Source organism: Hipposideros armiger, unplaced genomic scaffold (assembly GCF_001890085.2).
Source record: "Hipposideros armiger isolate ML-2016 unplaced genomic scaffold, ASM189008v1 scaffold_1248, whole genome shotgun sequence".
Lineage (NCBI taxonomy): Eukaryota > Metazoa > Chordata > Mammalia > Chiroptera > Hipposideridae > Hipposideros > Hipposideros armiger.
Window position 1 is genome coordinate 1 of NW_017732598.1, and position 17656 is coordinate 17656.

Sequence of the window (17656 nt, forward strand, 5' to 3'; positions counted from 1 at the left end):
CTCTGTCTCTTTCTTTCTTTTTCCTTAAACCTCGCCCTCCACTTCAGGAACTGTTCTTCTGGAACGCCGAGGCAGGACCCCGGCATATCTGCACCGTCCTCATGTAACTAAACGGTCACAGGCTTCCCTCTGCATCAGCGGGGAGATAAGATCACGTGCGGGTTACAACGTAAAGCAGAGCGAGCCAGGCAGCTGGGCGCGCTGTAAGGTGGAGACAGGCACCTCCCCGCCGCCTCGTGCTGATGACACAAGTAAGGATGTGAGACACATAAACCGCTGCGCCCAGCGCCCTGCACAGTGAGCACGCGACAGACGCCGGAAGCAGGTGCTTTAGTCACAGTGGCGGAGGGGCCAGCAGGCGAGCCTATGACGGGTCACACTCACCCACTCTGACCGTGCTCTCTAGCTCGCTTCTGGGGACGGCAGGAATATGCCAGGATCTTGAACATATCGGTGAAGGCACTGCCGTCGGGGGGCTTGGTGATGAAGACACTCTGGCCGCAGAGGAAGATGAGGAAGGAGACGCCGATGCAGACGGTGGGGATGGCGTAGCCAGTCACGAAGCTCACGTTCTGCTGGACGTAGGCAACGCCTCCCAGCGAGACAATCGCCCCCAGATTAATGCTCCAGTAGAACCAGTTAAAGAACCTCCTCGTGGCTTCTGGTCCCCGATCTTTAACCTGAAACAACCGGGACGAAACAGATGGGAAAGCGTCTGAAAAACTTCAAGGATGAAACAGACGTAATGTTTCTATATATTAAAAGTATTTTTTTATAGATTATAAATACTGCTGTCATCACAGCCTTTAACAAATGCGGCACAATCATACTGTTTACAGATATATTCAGGGATCCCCAGACCAAAAACAGCATGCTACTCTCTTACTACACAATCTGGGGAGAGTTTCTCCCAATTATGCTTACATCCGACAAGTCCTGGAGGGGTTTTCAAAACACCCGTGTGGACCGCCTGCTTGGGGGCACCTGGGACGCTCCTTCCAAAGGCATATTATTCACACGGCCCACATTCCAGACGCACCACTCACTCCCGGGAGACTGCTCCAGGCACAGCCCCACAGCTCCTGCCTGGAGAGACCTGGGCACAGAGGGAATTACAGACGCTAAACCAGCTGCTATTTTTAGATCTGGAAGGCCATCACTGGGATCAGGGGACATTCTGACCAGGACAGATTCCTGGAAGACTCAAAAATCCCTGATTTCCTGAACTTGGATACACATATGCACCGAGGAGGCAACAGACCCCATTTCTGGGTGTACACTCTCCACAAGCCCATGGCGGGGGGGCCACCCACAGCTTCCCTTCCACTTGGGTTTTCACATCCGCATGGACACCGAGAACTAGGTCCACACCAGCCAGAGGCTGCCATGCACTCTGTAAACAAGCTTCCTAGCTAAGGCTGGTGCTGGGCGTCGCGCAGGCTGTCTAGCGTGCGGTCAGCCCTCCTGCTGTCTCGTCCTGACGGCACAGGTTATGGAAAGGCTGGACAACTTCCGTTCCAGTTAACAGATCTGAATTCTGGTCCACGGGGCAAACGCCTAAACAACAAATGAGGGTTCTAACGGGGCCCAAACAACCAATCACGATCCACGAAAAGCATCTTTTAAGCGGTCACATTACTTGATGATACTTGAACCTCTCTTTGTTACGGGGCTGGCAAGTAACACGCTTGAAGTAACTGTATGGTAACTGCCATCCCAAACTGGAAACCTGTTTTAAATAAACTATATGCTCTCAGGAGGCGCTTACACTTGTCTGCCACCCACATCTGATCTGCACAGAGGCCCTGGACCAAATGCTGGCGTGACCACTGAATAAATGACTTGTCTGGGGAACGTCTCGTATTTGCAGAGCAGACAGCTCTCCATGCGGACACAGTGGATTTTAATGTCACTAAGCTGGGCTCAAACCGTCACGCTACCCTGGAAACAGACCAGAGGACAGAAAATCTGTGGGCAGAGAAGCTGTAGCTTAAGATATAAAAACAAGTAATTGGGTGTGGGGGGAGCTTAAAAGGGAAGGGGCCAGTAAACCTAAGTCTACAGTTAATGCTGACACAACGTATGAACGCTGAAATACACCGGGGCCTGCCCATCACCCCAGGGGCACTGTGCACAGTCCCAACAGCATCCTCAGATGTATCTTCTTGAAACAAAGCATGAAAAAAATTAACATTCAATGAGCCTGGCAAAATCCTAACTTTAAGATTCCATTTAAACTCGCATCCTGTGTAAACCTGCCAGCCAGCTGGCTTCAACTTCCAAGTGGAATTCACCAGGACTGACTTGAGGAAGCTAAGCCTGGTGCCCAGGCCCCAAATAACCACATACCAGCGATTCCTTGGGAGCAAATGGGAACCTGACTCCTACACACTGCACACCACATGCCAGGTGCCCTGGGCTGAGGAGTCCCGGCTGTCACTGCATATTGGTCACATTACATCATCGTCCCCGCCCTACACCAAGGGCAAAACAAACAGCCTTTCATGTGACTGCTCAAAAGAGAAGCTGCAATCAATTCAGAGAAGGGTCGTGGGAAGATCAGAATCACGGAGTGTGGCCCAAATAGCTGGCTTATTTGAGAAAATTCCTTAAAATGCACAGCAGTGAATTTTTTTTCTCTAGGAAAAAAAAATGTATCATGTGCTGTCTCTATCGGTAATATAAGCGTTTCTTCATTCAGGCTAGGATTTCAAATCCTCAATCCACCCATGAAGAAGGACTGTGACCTTTGAAAAGGTAAAGCACTGGGGGAATATATGGGGCTGGCAAGATTTACATAAAAACCCACCACCCTTAGAATCTTCAGCTACTCATCTTCTTTCAAAAGTCAACCCAGGCTTCCAAACAGCCTGACCCCGTCCATCTCCACGTCGCGTTTCCCAGAGGCCCTACCTACGCTGGAGACAAAACCGTGCGTGATCAGCAGCACCTTACAAATACAAATAGCTTTCCTCAAAATGAGAAGGGCCAGGAGAGGACAGTGACCTGTCCTGAAGGGCAGCCTGACATGCTTCACACCCCAGGCCACGTCTCCCTCCGCCAAGCAGCCAGTGCCCCTCCCTGGGAGGGCAGCCTCTGAAATCCCCTTCAGAGCCCAGCCAGCACCTGGCATAAGGGTACTGACTTTCTTCTACGTGCGTTTAAAGAGATGATTCACACACTAAAAGATCCACCCTTTGAAATGTACAAGCGAGTGGTTTTTAGTCTGTTCACAGGGTCGTGTAACCATCATGTAACCATCTAATTGCTCACTCTGGTCACAGCAACGAGAAATGATTCCCTGTGGTCACTCCCCATCCCTCCTCCCCCGGCCCCTGGCCACCACCCGTCTACTTCTAGTCTCCATGGATCTGCCTGCTCTGGACGTTTCATGTAAGTGGAAGCATGTGATGCCTTTTGTGTCTGGCACGTCTCACTCAGCATGTTTTCAAGGTTCCTCCATATTACAGCAAGTGTCAGCACTTCATTCCTTTTTGTCGCTGAACAATATAATCCACCGTGTGGATGAACCACTTTTGCTTTATCCATGTATCAGCGGATGGACATCTCCTTAATCTGTATTAAACAAATTTTAAACTAATAGAAAAGTTGAAAGACTAATCAGACATACACTCCTATACCAATCACTCACATCCTTAGTTCTTTTTCTATATCTGTGAAATGCTTTCAGGCCGAACTATCTAAAAATAAGTTGCAACATCATGATGTTTCACCCCAGAAATTTCATCACGAATTCCCTAAACGCAAAGCCATCCTTCTACACAATACCAATGCCCACGCCTGGGAAACTTAACATCAGCATCCACGTCTAATATGTGGTCGACAATCACTTAGCCCAACTGCCCAAAACAGATGCCTTAGCAAACATGTGGGCTCTCCTCACAAGCACACGCTGCTCTGGCTGCCAGCCTCGAACATCGCTGAGTCTCTGTGCTCCTGGTTTTCATGAGTGTGTCAGATTTGGAGAGATGAGGCCACTTATCTCGTGGAAGAGAACACGTTTCTTTTTAATGTCCACATTTAACGACGCGTCAAAAGAGCACATATTCTGTCATGTGGTGTAGATAACCCTCACAGGAATGTTTGTTCTTCAAGAAATTACATTAATTTAGCATCTGTCATCTCCTAGAGAACACTAACTTTGAAGTCACACTGCCTGGGTCCAAACTCAGCTCCCCCACTCGCTGACTGTGCGGCCCTGGGTGGGTCGAACCTTCGAAGCCGGTTTCCGACGAGACAGGAACAGCCACAGCATGTAAACTGTTGGGGGCTTAGTAGGACCGTGTAAGAGGAACACTCAGTGCAGGACGGGGCCTAACACTCGTGTCACCTTCAACCCTGTGGCCTGGCCGTCAAAGATGGACAACTGTGCCCCTAGCAGGTGGCCTTTGCTGTGAGCTGATGGCACCCCAAGGCCAAAGCCACACGTCCCACACACGTCCCGGCCTTGAGAGCCCACCCTGTGCCCACCGCACTTCTCCTGCACCATCACAGAACGCACACACGTCCCGCTCATCCTGGTGCAATGGCGCAAGTACAGACTAAGAAATTGGACCTGGACTAAACCCCTGGCTTGACCGCTCACTGCCCACAGGGCAGCGACGACAAACCCCTTCTTCGTGCCTGGTTCCTGGTCTGAAGAACGGGCGTAACTAGATCCACATGAGGTTCAAATGAGATCAAGCGTGTCAAGCACATTCCACGGTGCAGAGAACGAGGAATTTGGGACACCAGCGACCATCACTTGAAGCGTCACTGCCAGGTGTCGCCTTACTGCGAAGGATAACGTTTATCTAGGTGTGCGTGACGCTCAGACTCCAAGGACAGGCTCTCAAGTGCAGGCTCAGTCCCGGTCTAGCTGTGTAGCTTTGAGCAAATGGTTTAACCTCTCGAGCCTCCATTTCCTCATCTGTAAAAGGGGCACAGTAAGAGCCGAGGCGTCGTGTGGACTAATAAAGTACTTAGCACAGAGAAAGCCCTCAGTGAATGTAGGCAAGCACATGGCTACTCAGCGCGAACACCGAGGAGTCATCTTTCCTCTCGCTTCCTGCCCCCTCTGCCTCCATAACTTATCCCAAATCCACCCACTTCGCTCACGTCCACTGCCTCCACTCTAGTCCAAGCCTCCCATCTGGCTACTGCAACAGACTCCCACCTGGCATCCTGCTGCCATCACTCCCCATACAACCTAGTCCCTCCACCAGACGTCGGTAATCGACCTCTGACGAGCAGAGCGTAAATATTTTAGGTTTCAGAGACTTTCGGTCTCTGTCACAACTACTTGATTCTGCTCCCATACCGTGAAAACGGCCGCTGCGTAGCCGAAAAACAGGGAAGGGCAGGCCAGCGTTCCAATAACGTTTTCTTCGTGGAGACTGGAATTTGAATATCATGTAATTTTCATTTGTCACAAAAGATTCATTTTTTCCCCCCTACAATTTCACAACCCAATTCATAGTCTGGGCTCCAAAAACAGGAAGTAGCACGGATTTAGCTGGCAGGCCACAAGCTGCCACGCCCCTGGGCTACAGAAGTGGACTCTTTTACAAACATAAATCAGGTCACATTGCGCCCCTGTATTCAGAACAGACATCACCTTCTGTATCAGGCCCCACAGGACCTAGCCCCCTGCCCCCCACCACCTTTCTTCCCGCTTTAAAGTAACAGCGTCTGACCTTGTGTAAGTTTAAGGCGGGCGCGTGTTGATTTGATACATTTCTGTATAGCAACAAGGGCTTCCTGGCTCCCCGGCCCGTGCAGATGCCTTGTTTCGGAAGCTCCTTTGATGATCTCCAGGTGTCCCCTCAAATGGCCCCTCGGTAACAAGGAGGTGCCTCGATCGGCAGCCCCCCGGCCCTCTGTCCGTACGCCTCGCCCCTCTAGGGACCCCTGCCCGGGGCCAATCACAACAGGTCCTCGCAGCCTCTGGACTGCCCTGTCCCCCCACGCAGCGCGCTCACCTGGTCCGCGCCGAAGGGCGTGATGTTGGCCTTGACCGCGCCCACGCCCAGGCCCACGATCGCCAGCGCACTCAGCGTGGCGGGCGCGCAGTAGCGGGCCGGCTCGTCCGGGCAGGGCGGCGCCGAGCAGTTGCTGATGCTGGTGGGGCGCGGGGCCCCGCAGAGCGCGGCGCGCGTGGCGGGCGCGGCCAGCAGCGGGAAGGCCAGCATGCCGAGCAGGTAGAGCGCCAGGCTGAGCAGGATGGCGCGCGCCCGGCCGAGCAGCGCGTCGGCCAGCCAGCCGCCGAACGGCGACACCAAGTAGGTGAGGCCCATGAAGAGCAGCAGCGCCTGGCTGGCCTGCGCGCCCTCCCAGCTGAACGGCGCGCCGTTCAGGAACAGCACCAGGTTGGCGGTGACGCCGTAGAAGGCGGCGCGCTCCAGCAGCTCCGTCAGCAGCACCGCGGCGCACGCCAGGCGCCGACCCGCGAACGCCGCCCGCCGCGCGCCCAGCAGCGGCGCCCGCTCCTCCGAGGGCCCACTCGAGCCCTCCATGCGCCCGCCCGGCCGCTCGCTCCGCCGGCTCCGCCGCTCTGCGGGGCCCCGCCGCCGCCCTTCTCGCGAGACAGGCCCCGCCGGCCGCCTCGGCCCGCCCCTCGAGCGTCCCCATTGGTCGGGCTCACCGCCGCGCAGCACGCCGGGAACTTCCGGGCCCGCCCCGGAAGCGCCCCGGAAGGTCGCTTTGCCTCCGCTTCCGCCGTCGGTGCGGCAGCAGGGCGGAGGCGTTACCATGGACAGAGCTTTTAAGGCGACCTCCGAGCCGGGCACTCCGAGGTCCCAGCGCCCGCCGACGAAGGCTGGACTGCGCCCAGCGGCTCCGGGGCTGCGCCTGTGCCTGTGCTACAGGCTAACGCGCTGCGGCAGGCCGAGGCTGGCCCCCGCGCCCTCCGGCGGGGACCCTGTGCCCGTGCGCTGCTGACACGTGGGGCAGGCGCACCTTGGATGCGTGGGCTGCCGTGCGCCGTCGGACGGCGGGCCGCGCCCCTCCCGGCGGCCCTCCGCTTGATGCGGGTTCCACCGCCGCTCCCCAGCCGTGACGACCAAAAGTGCCTCCAGACGTTCCCAAGCGGCCCCTGGGCGGCGAAAGCACCCGCACTGGGCGCCACTGCCCCGGAGGAGGCCACGCCCGGAGCATGCCTCCTCGTTGCGCGGCTGGCGCCCTGTTTTCTCCTCGAGCTCTGGCCTCTGGAGCGTCGTTCCTCCGCCGCAGGCGTTCCCTGACCGGCCCGTCTCACGCCGACCCCACCCCCACCCCGTCCCCCTGTTCCGGCTTCTCCATCGTCTCTGCCTTTTGTCTTGGTTTATTTCTCTGTCCCCTGCCCCCCCAGCCTGCCCGTGGCCCCCATGGCGTGAGCCCCACGGTGGCGGGGTCGCCCCGCTTCTTGTCCCTTACCGTGCCGGCGGGCACCTACACCAGTGCCTGGCACGTGGAGGGGGAGGGTGTCCTCCACCCCCAGGCCCCTGGCTTCAGAAAAGAGGACGCCCGGCTTTGATGATTCAATGAGTGCGAGGCCGTGTCCTCTTCCTCCCGCCACCCTCCGCTCGGGCTAAGACATGGACGGAGCCATTGCCCGGGACGTGGGCTTGCCAACAAGCCATCCGGGTGAGGCGGGCCTCCCCGAACGCTTGGAGTAGCAAAAGCATTAACGTTTTTACTTTACTAAATGTCCGTTACCTAGACCAACGCCTACGGTGGTGCTGGCACACAGCAGGCAGTGGGTACATATTTGATGAGAGCACCAATGAAGCCAGAAGACGACCTCCCGCAGCCTGCCTCATTATCAGACTCTCTCACTTTGCCAGTCCTCCCAGATTAGATCAGGTCCCCTCCTTGTATGTCATTAGAGCACCCTGTACTTTTTTTTTTTTTTGCACCGCATCCATTATAATTTATAATTACTTATTTTGTGAAACTCACACCTATCTTTAAAGCCGGAGGGCTGAGATCTTGTTTCTTTTGCCCTCACTATATTCCTAGAATCTAGCACAGTAGCTGCCAATGACACATGTGTGGAATTAACTGCATAAGTGAATGAATATGGGTTGAATTGGAAATGGTGCTGAAAGAACATCGCTTCACCTACTTTCTTTTCTTTCTTTTTTTTTTTTTTTTACATTCTCATGATGTCTACAGCACATATTTGTATTCCTAATTTCACTAATGGAGAAAGCAAACCCCCGAAGATCCCTGTGCAGGGTCACATGTACCTAGTAGGCATTGGGACTCAGACTTAAAGAAAAGGCTTGCAGCTAATTCCTAGTTCAGTGCTTCCACACGTCAGCTGGTAGATGAGAAAGGACCTCTGAGTGTTTGTTCCGAGACTGACAGGCCTGACACGCACAGGCAAAGGCCAGAAGAACGTGAGCGTTAAATGTGGAATGAAAGTGAGGCCGTTTGACGTGACCCGTGCGATGACTTGGGGCTGAAGCTTTGCCCAGTATAGATGTGCCATTTTGGATGACAGCAAACCACCTCCATTGGATTGTCTCAGTTAAGAAGCACAAAGCTGAGTGAAAAGCGGGGAGGGAGGCAGTTACAGAGTTCAGACGGACACTGAGGAGCTTGGAGTGTTCGTTCCTTGGTCTCTTGTGCACTGTCATCTCTGATGCCCTGAGGTTGCAAGACAAATCCAGCAGGCAGAAATGTTTTGGTTTGTTTACAGTGTTTAAAAAAAAAAAAAAAGTCAAGCTCATGTATTGCAGGATTCCCTTTCTTGCAATAAGTGGCTTTGGCTACAGATAACAGAAAACAGAATAGGCAGACTTGTACAGAGAGAATTTAGATTGCGGTGTGATGACCGGGTGCTGGGGGAGATGGGAAGATTGCGGAGTGACTGCTAAAGGTCCGCGGTTTCTTTTTGTGGTGATGGAAATATTCTAAAGTTCATTGTGGCGATGGTTGCACTACACTGTGACTGTCCTAAAAATCACTGAATCGAACACTAGATGGATGAACTGTATGGTGTGTGAATTATGTCTCAGTAAAGCTGTTGCCCCCCTCCCAAAAGGTAAACCAACAGTTGAAAAATTGGAAGGCTTCACATAAATTTGGATGCCCTGCTGCTATTCAAAATATAAATGAGAACCCTGGCAACTTTGGGACTTGTGGCCACCTGTTACGCTAGTGACAGTACCCTGTCCCTGCTCGAGCCACTGCTCTCGTTTGTGCCTGTATATATTCTTCATAGGTCACAGTCCCACAGGGCTGGGCCTGTGACCTGCTTGGCATACAGAGGTGTCCCTGGGCCCGGTCCAGGCCTACACCTTAAGAAGGTCTCACCTCTGTGCCTGTAAGAGCCCTGACCCCATATAAGAAGTCCAGCTACCTTGCTGGAGAGGTCACATGTTGAAGGACAGTCAGCAACGACCCGGGGGGGGGGGGCAGTCCCATTGCTCCAGCATCCCAGCCCACCTGCCTGCTGAATGAAGCCACACAAGTAACGACCAGCGAGACCAAAAGAAAAACTGCAAAACTGCCCTGCCGAGCCTCAACCCAGACGGCAGAAATGTGAACACATAAGATAGTTGTTATAAACGAGTAAGTTCTGAGGAGGCTTGTACCCAGCATTAGAGAGGGGAAACACAGCTGCCTTCCCCCACAGCCAGTCTGCAGGTAGCAGCACTGCCTTTAATGAGGCACGCCCTTTCCAGCTTACCGAAATCCTCGCCTCTCCATTGTCTTGTTTTCCTTACCGTGGAAAAAATATCCTCAATGTCTGCACTGTCCAGCGCAGCACTTGAACTTAGACTAGCTCCAATTTAATAAAATGAAACTGCTGTCCCTCAGTCACACCAGCCACATTTCTGGTGCTCAGTAGCCACACGTGACTGGCAACGCCCATGTTGGACACCCCCCATCCCTGCAGAGAGTTCTGTCTGATACCACTGCCCGGCGCCCCCATGCAAGGGCACGGTTGCTTACTTGTCCAACACCCACCCTCACCCTCCTTGTCGGTCCAAACAGAATCCGGATTCAACTCAGGTGTTTATTTGTCTCCACCCACACCCACACCCACCGCCACCACTGCTCCCCATCAGATGCCCATCTAGCCTGGAAGAAACTACCTTCATTGTTTCTGGATCTGGCTAGGCAAAACCAACGCTGGTCTGTCCTGCTCTTCACAGTGACTCTTTCAGGAACCCAGATGCCACCCCCCACCCCACCCCCCAAGGCCCAGGAGAAGACGAGTGACATAAATTGGCCCAGCCAGGCTAAAGGAAAGGACCCTTATTCCATGACTGTGAGATAGATGCACTCTTCCAAACTGGGTGTGATGTAGGCAGCCCATGGCCCCAGTTGCTGCTGACAGCTATCTCACAACCCCAAGATGAACAGGTTTAGGGTGAAGCCAGCTTTGTGGGTGGCACAGTTGAGAATTGAGAAGAAGTCAGATAATAAAAGATAATGAATCTTACTTACATTGGTTAGATCACCGCGTTGATTTTCTGTTATCTGTAGCCAAAGCCACTTATTGTGATTCAATCAAGAAGAGAGAACATCAAAGGTAGAACAGGGGAGGACAACCTGATTTTTGTTTTCTGATATCCGGCCCAATTTGCTCTTAAGAGTTCTCTGCCTGGCCCCTGTGATTGGGGGTGTTCAGCCCTTGTACTAAGCCCCAGTGACTGTACAGCTAAAGACTTGGTGGGAGTGGCCTCTCCCTGCTTTGTCGGGTATACTTATCCTAAAAGCAACTGTGTGAGTCTCTCCTCTGCAGCTAAAATACTCAGATAAATGAATGACCTAATGCACGCCACAGGTGTCCAAAGGATAGGAAATACTGCCTTACAAAGTCTAGTCTTGTGGGTGGCCCCTTCACCTCAGGGGCCCTCGGGGAAAGAGAACCTTGCTGCAGGATACTGTGCCGTGGACTGGAATTGAAGATGCAGTGTTCACTCTAAAATGCAGTGGCCTTCCTTGTCCGCCACTGCCGGTCCCCTGTGCCTTTCCAATGCAGAGCTCAGAGAGATGCCACCTGATGGGACGGATTCAGAAACCACCAGAGACCGAGGACATTTCAGGGGCTGTCAGATTTCTCCGACTTCTTTCATGACACTTCTGCTTCTCGTTTCACATCTGCATTGCTCACCCTGGGCTGTCCCGTCTGTTTCTCACAGATCTAGCTTCCTCAAAACTGGTCTACCAGTAGCCATCATGGATTCCCTGTGTCCCCTGGACATCAGTCACTCAGCCAACAAACAACCTTTGAACACCTACTCCCTACGTCGTGGCGGCTCAATGTCAGCACTCGCAGCCTGTGCTTCTGCTTTTCTGGGCCCCAGTTCCCTGCCGAGGGACTCTGGTGGGCCCAGCCCATCCTTGTGTCAGGCCACGGCATAACTCATTAGCCACATTAGAGTCCCAGGCCATGTCATCGAGCGTTTGACTGTGTTTGGACATGGAGGGTCGTCATAAATTCTGTTTATTTCAAGGAGTCCCATTTCGATCTGGCTGCAGATAACCTGGGTAGAAGCAGAAAATACAAGAACTAAGAACCGCCAACAAGAACCAAGTCTGACGTTCCTGAGCCCAAACCAAAGCCACATGAACCTCCCTTGTGTGAATTAGCTCGGCTCTCAGGATGACTCGTGTTTTGGTTTCACAGAGGATGTGAGAGTTGTGTGGCCAGGAAGATGGGTTTGGATTTGATGTCTTTCAAGCCCTCATTTTATTGGACCCTTGTGAGCAGCAACCTCTACTTCTTGGGTTCTTTCCTGCCTGCGTTGCAAAAACCCACAAGATACCTGCAAAAGCCGGGCGTTCACCAATAGAGGGGGCAGATGGGCGAGGGAGTGAGAGTACCTTCAAGAAGTGACTTCTGCTTCCTCCTATTTAAAGAAGTACAAGACAATGACAAGTGTGGGACCACACCTAACGGTTCTGTTTTAACTACTGCTTTATAATTCCTTACACATATCTGAATCTGGATTGCAACCATAAAATGATAACCAGTAGTTATAAGTGTATTTGTTATTTAGATTAGGCCTCACAGGGAAGATCAATGGAGATGAATACAAAGGACTAGAATTGAAGCCCATACATAAAATAATTCAGCAGTTGATAGTAAAGGCATTTCCAATCCATGGGGGAAAGAATGGATTATGCAATAAATTCTGTTGGGATAAGCGATGAAACATGGGAAAAGGAGGCTTCGCATATCGATTGTATCAACATAAATTCCAGATAGATAAAATATGGTCATGGAGACATAAAACATATGAAAGCATTGAGAGGAAATATTGGCAAATATAAAAGCTTAGGGAGGGGAATGCTTTTCTAAGCCTAACACTAAAGCCATAAAGGAAAAGTTAAATAATTTGACTATATAAAGACTTATAAACTGATTTGTATAAAAACTAATCACTTCAGTTAACAGCAAATGAACTGGAAAAAATATTTGAAACGCACACGACAAAGTTAATGTCTTCATTTTATAGAGTTCTCAGGAATCTTACGAAATGTGTTGGATAAACATCCAAGAATTAACATTGTCAGAGTGAATGTGCAGGCGCTGTGGAGGACAGCTGTCCTTGGTCCCCCTTGGTCAGCATCTCCTCCTCCTCTGGTTAACAGCACCTTGATTTTTTTTTTAAGATTTTTATTGGGGAATTGGGGGGATGGGAACAGCGCTGGGGAATTGGGGGCAGGGGAACACACAAGTTGCTGTCATTTTTTTGTTGTTGTTGATGTTCTTCAATCTAGTTGTGGAGGACGTTGCTTCACTGGCCCAAGTTGGCACCATCATTGTGCTCTTCCCGGGCGAGGCAGATCAGTCGCCAGCTTCTGGACGGCCGCTCACTGTGGCTGCTGGCCGCTCACACTGGCTGCTGGCTATACATGGTAGCCCATGGCAACCCACTACAGCAGGGGCTGCAGCCCACATCGTCGCCGGCGACTCACGGCAGCCCAGCTCCAGGTTGAGCTGTTGTTCAGCATCTTAGCTGTAGAGGGAAGTGTCACTGGCCCTCATATGTGGGATCCGAACTGGGGTCCTCTGGCGTCCCAAGCCAGCTCTTAACCATCGCGCCACTCAGCTGGCCCAGCACCTTGATTTTTGATTAATCAGTGCTCCTCGTGCTTCATGGTGGGCTGACAGGCCTCCTAGGCTAGGAGTCCTCAAGTGACCTCAGCCTGTCCAATTGGCCGCAGTCCATCTATTGAGTGTCAGTGATTGGCTTAGAGATGGACATGTGACCCAGGTTGGTCTAATCACAGCTAAACCCATGACTTACTCTGGAGTGCCCAGGGGAAAACATTCTTCTTTCTGCTTGATTTGTAATAATAAAGGTATAAGCCTGTAATTATAAAGGTGAAACCCAAGAATTAACCCAGGAGAAGGTAGAGATGAAGTGAGAAAGACCATGTATCAAAATGGCATTTTCTAGATCTTGGGTCTGATCATGGCTTAAAGTAGCTTTTTTTGTGGCCATTTCAATTGTGAGCCCATCAGATCTCTGTTTGATTAGGCAAATGTGGCTTTCTGTCATTTGCTGAGAACATCCCAACTCATACAAGCAGTAGATATGCATGCATACACACACAGAAAAGAGAAAAGCCAAATGCCCTTCAGGAAAGAAAAATTCAAATGACACCAGTAATTCAAAAATAAGAGCCATGCTTTTGTCACTTGAACTAGAAAGTACCCAGAGTTGACCACATTTGGGAAAATGAGTGAGCTCATAGATAGCCAATAGAGAAGTAAACTGGTGCCATTTTCTGGAGGGCAATTAGTCATTTGTATCAAAACGCATTCACCTACGGCGTTGTGCAGTTCTACTTCCAGGAATCTAAGATTGTGTGCGGAGAATTAGCAATTTTATGTTCGTTATGATGTTGCTTAAAAATAGCAAGAAGATTGGAACGAGCAAAGCTAGACAGTAAGAAGGCAGTGATGAAATCCACCATGCCGGCACACATAGAGGATGGTGGAGTTACTCAGGCGATACTGTAGAAGTGAGATTTGGGAAAAGAATCCGTGATATCTTATTGTGCTGGTTTTCTGTTGGTGTGTAACAAATGACCACAACTGTAGCGATTTACACAACACCCATCATCAGCTCACAGGTCTGTGGGGCGGAGGTCAGCCTGGCTGAAATTGAGGTGTGGGTGGGCTGGGATCTCCTCCAGAGCTCTTTCCAGTTCCTGTGCTTGTGGCGGAGTCTAGTTCTTTGAAGTGGGGTGTTGAGGTGGCCATTTCCTGCTGGCTGTCAGCTGGGGGCTGCTCTCTGTCCTGAGGTCCTGCCAGCGTCCCTTACCACGTAACCACCCCCTGCCCCCATCATCCCTAAAGCCAGCAATAGCGATCCGCCCTGATATCAAGTCCCTGTCACGCTTTGACTCTTTCTGATATCAAGAAATGCCCGGTGCCTTCAAAGGGACAATTATTGGGTGACACTCACTGCGCGTCATCTCCCTGTCTTAAGGGCAGCTCATTTGGGATTTAATCACATCTGCAAATCCCCTTCCCAGTGTCTCCTGGATGGGTGTGGCTAAAGGCACCAAACAGGAGGCAAGCACCTTGGGGGCCAGGTGAGAATTTCCTACCACAGCTATTAAGTAAAAAAGAATAAATTACAAGATCTTTGTATAGAGCATTCCTGTTTTTTGTAACAATGATACACAAAACCCACACCAGAATAAAAATCAACAATAAAATACACTGTGTCCTTATGTCAGAGCTAAAGAAACTTAGTAAAGAGGCCACGCTGCCTGTGCTACTTCGAGAGGGCCACCCTCTCACGTCTCAATTTTCTCATCTGTACAGTGAGGGATAGAGACGGGGTGGGGGACAGGGGGCAGGGGAGGGGAACAATTGAAGAATGCTGTAGAGTGCTTAGAACATGGCAAGGCTCATGATGAACACACAGTAAACATGACTATTTATTTATAAAGTCTGGAAAAACTTGAAACCAAAGTATTAATAATGGCTATCTCAGGGTGGTGGGATTCTGTGCGGTTTTTAAATTCTGTTCTATCTGCATGTGATATATATTGGTTATGTAACAGAAATAAATTAAAAATTATAAGAATAACTACAGGCTTCTGTGAACGACGGGTTGTCACCTGAAGCAGCTACAGCATCTTCCCTTTAGTAAACCTGCACCGTGCACGGAGCTGACCTGTGTCTCCAGCACTGTAATGAGTATGGAGCTTTAGAGCGGTGCTGAATGCTGTCAGCTGCACTGTCTTCTTGGGCAGTGAGGACAGGCTTGAGGGCGTGCATCCTGGTCCTGAGAAGTTCAGAACCGGTCCCCCCAGCCATCAGACCAGCAGTGGGCACCCAAGGCCTGCTTTCTTGCCTAACGCTCAAGGGGAAAGTCACCTAGTTCTGGGGAGTGTTCTCATGTTTGGTAAGCAAAACTGGAAGCAGCTAATAGTTATTTTAAGACCAACCGCTTTTTTTTTTTTTTGTATTTGGTCTCTTTCAAGTGCAGTCAGTGAAAGCCAGGAAAAAGAAACTAAGTAGGGCATTCAAACCACAGTTCAGTTCTGTAGTAACTTATTTTTTATAAGGAGATCTTTTTCAGTTGGATTTTCTAAGCCTCCAGTCTTACTTGTCATCCCCCCCCCCCCCCTCGCTCTCGCTCTCGTTCTCTCACAGCATTTGTAGTTCTCAGTACTATGGGGAGGAATGACGTGTAAAGATTGGAAACCCTGATAGAAACAAAGGAGGCAAGTGCCTCACTGATTAATGCCATGAAGGGGGGAAAAAAAAATAAGACAAGCTGTCGAGTGGTGATGTTTATCACGGAGCGATTTCTAAAGTCAATATGCCCACAGTGCTCTCCCTTGAGGATGCCGTCATTTTTATACAGCGTAGATAATAAAGTCTCATTTTCCCTGGTGCTCCAAACTAGAGAAATAGTCTGAGCAAACACTCGGATCATTTGGATCACAGGAAGAAGCAGATTTTGCTTTACATGTATGTTAAGACCCTTATACTAGAAGCACCTGCAGAAATCTCAGATGCCTACTGCCCCTCCCGCAGTAATTATTTCTACATTATCCCATAACAACGCATTTGTCTTTGTACCTACTTGATATATTACCTACTTGGGAGCATCATAACAGACTTCGCCAAAATGAACCAATTAACTATGATACTGTTTGTGGGTTTTCTCCTTTTGCAAATGGATAAATAGTAGCAATGGATAAAGTAACAGGTCCCAGAAAACATGCAGTGTCTCCTAACTTAGGGAACACACACGTATTCCAGAAAAACTGCATAACAGCGAATTTCAGCCTAGCCGATCCGATTGTCGCACTGACTTCCACTGATGGTCAAGAATGCAGCCTTGTAGGAATCAAATCTCACAGCAGTGCAAATTCAATTATTTTAATTCAACAAGCGGCTATTGACACCATCCCTACTCACAACCCTTGTCCTAGGCAAGCAGAGCTTAGGGCCCTGAGTGAGCTCACCCTCTAGCTGAGGGTGGGGGGCTGACTGCTCTGTGATTATAAAGTAGGAGGGGATCAGAACAGCAGGGACAAAGAGCCATGGGGGTAGGGGACAGTCCCAAAGGAGGTGATGGGAGGCCTTCCCTCCATGCATGCAGCCATTTTAGAAATGGACTGAATGGTGGCCCCCAAAAGGATATGTCCACATCCTACTCCCTGGAGCCAGTCATCTGTTGTAACCGTTGTTTTATTCAGGGTGGCAAATGTGCCCAGCTAAGGGACTACATTTCCCAGCTGCCTCAGATGGGAGAGGTGGCCATGTGGCCAAGATTAAGGCATAAAGGCTGTGCTCCCTTCCAGGAGAAGCCCTTAGAATGAAAACACACCATTCTGGGCTCACTGTTTCCCTCCTTTCCTTCCTCCTGCCTGGAAGGTGAAGTGAGGGCTGGGGCACCAGCAGTCCCGCTGCACCCCGAGGCCATCTTGAGAAGAGGGGCCCAACACGAAGAGGCTGGAGTAGAAAGAAGCCTGGGTCCCCGCTGACTGTGGAGCCAAGAAATAAACTTCAACTTCTTAGGGCCAACTAGTAAGCTAGAGCCAACCCACAACGTCCTTGCGTTCCTCCACCTGTTCTGTACTACAGTCTCTCCCGAGCGCCTGTCCCCAGGTCCTCCTGACCACTTCTGGTTTGGTGCTGCCCCGTTGGAATGGACGTTTGTTGGAACGGACGTTTGTTGGAACTTAACAGTTTCAATATGCCTCAGTTTATCTTTTACCACATCTACAGGGGGCCGCTGCTGCTTAGCTCCAGTCAGCTGTGGGACCGATGGCTTCCTATTGCCCGATCTCTCATTTTTTCAAGATCCATCAGAAACCCCTGGCGCTGGTCTCCATGGGAACGACCCGCGGCCACCAGTGGTCCCTGCGTGTGTGTTACCTGTGGCCAGACAGGGACCCGCGATCGCCGTGGACGCTGTCTCCACGGGCGCAGACACGCTCCCACGCCCGGTCTCCAGGAGCGGCCCCGCGCCCCCTCCCACCCGGCCCCCACGGGGCTCCACCTACGGTCCCTTCTGCTTCCCACGGGAGGCGCCCGTGGAACCCCCGGTCCAGGCCCCGCGCCCCTGTCCCTCCGCCCCCCGGCATGCGCCCCCTGCCGGCCACGCGCGCCCCGGCCCCGGGCTCCGGAACCGCCTTGGCGGGCTCGGGGGGCGGGCGGGACTGACGGATCGCA

General features: G+C 51.5%; 2 protein-coding genes across 2 annotated transcripts in view; one reads left to right on the forward strand and one right to left on the reverse strand.

Moving 5' to 3' along the window:
- Positions 1-6: 6 nt before the first annotated feature.
- Positions 7-6586, reverse strand: LOC109376970 (solute carrier family 15 member 4-like). Its single transcript, XM_019633147.1, has 2 exons — positions 5982-6586; positions 7-680 (listed from the first exon to the last, which is right to left on the reverse strand). The coding sequence occupies exons 1-2, from the start codon at positions 6513-6515 to the stop codon at positions 381-383; spliced, it is 834 nt and encodes a 277-aa protein (XP_019488692.1). The 5' UTR covers positions 6516-6586; the 3' UTR covers positions 7-380.
- Positions 6514-17656, forward strand: part of GLT1D1 (glycosyltransferase 1 domain containing 1) — an 87180-nt gene continuing 76037 nt past the window's right edge. The window contains exons 1-2 of the mRNA XM_019633149.1: positions 6514-6723; positions 6867-7066. Coding sequence (XP_019488694.1) covers positions 6514-6723; positions 6867-7066 — 410 coding nt within the window. The remainder of the gene's footprint in view (positions 6724-6866; positions 7067-17656) is intronic.

Excerpts from the sequence above, each read along its gene's own strand:
- LOC109376970 (XM_019633147.1), bottom strand. The coding sequence starts at position 6,515 with ATGGAGGGCTCGAGTGGGCCCTCGGAGGAGCGGGCGCCGCTGCTGGGC. Across the intron at positions 681-5,981 it reads CGCCCTTCGGCGCGGACCAG|GTTAAAGATCGGGGACCAGA; the intron begins GTGAGCGCGCTG and ends CGGTTGTTTCAG.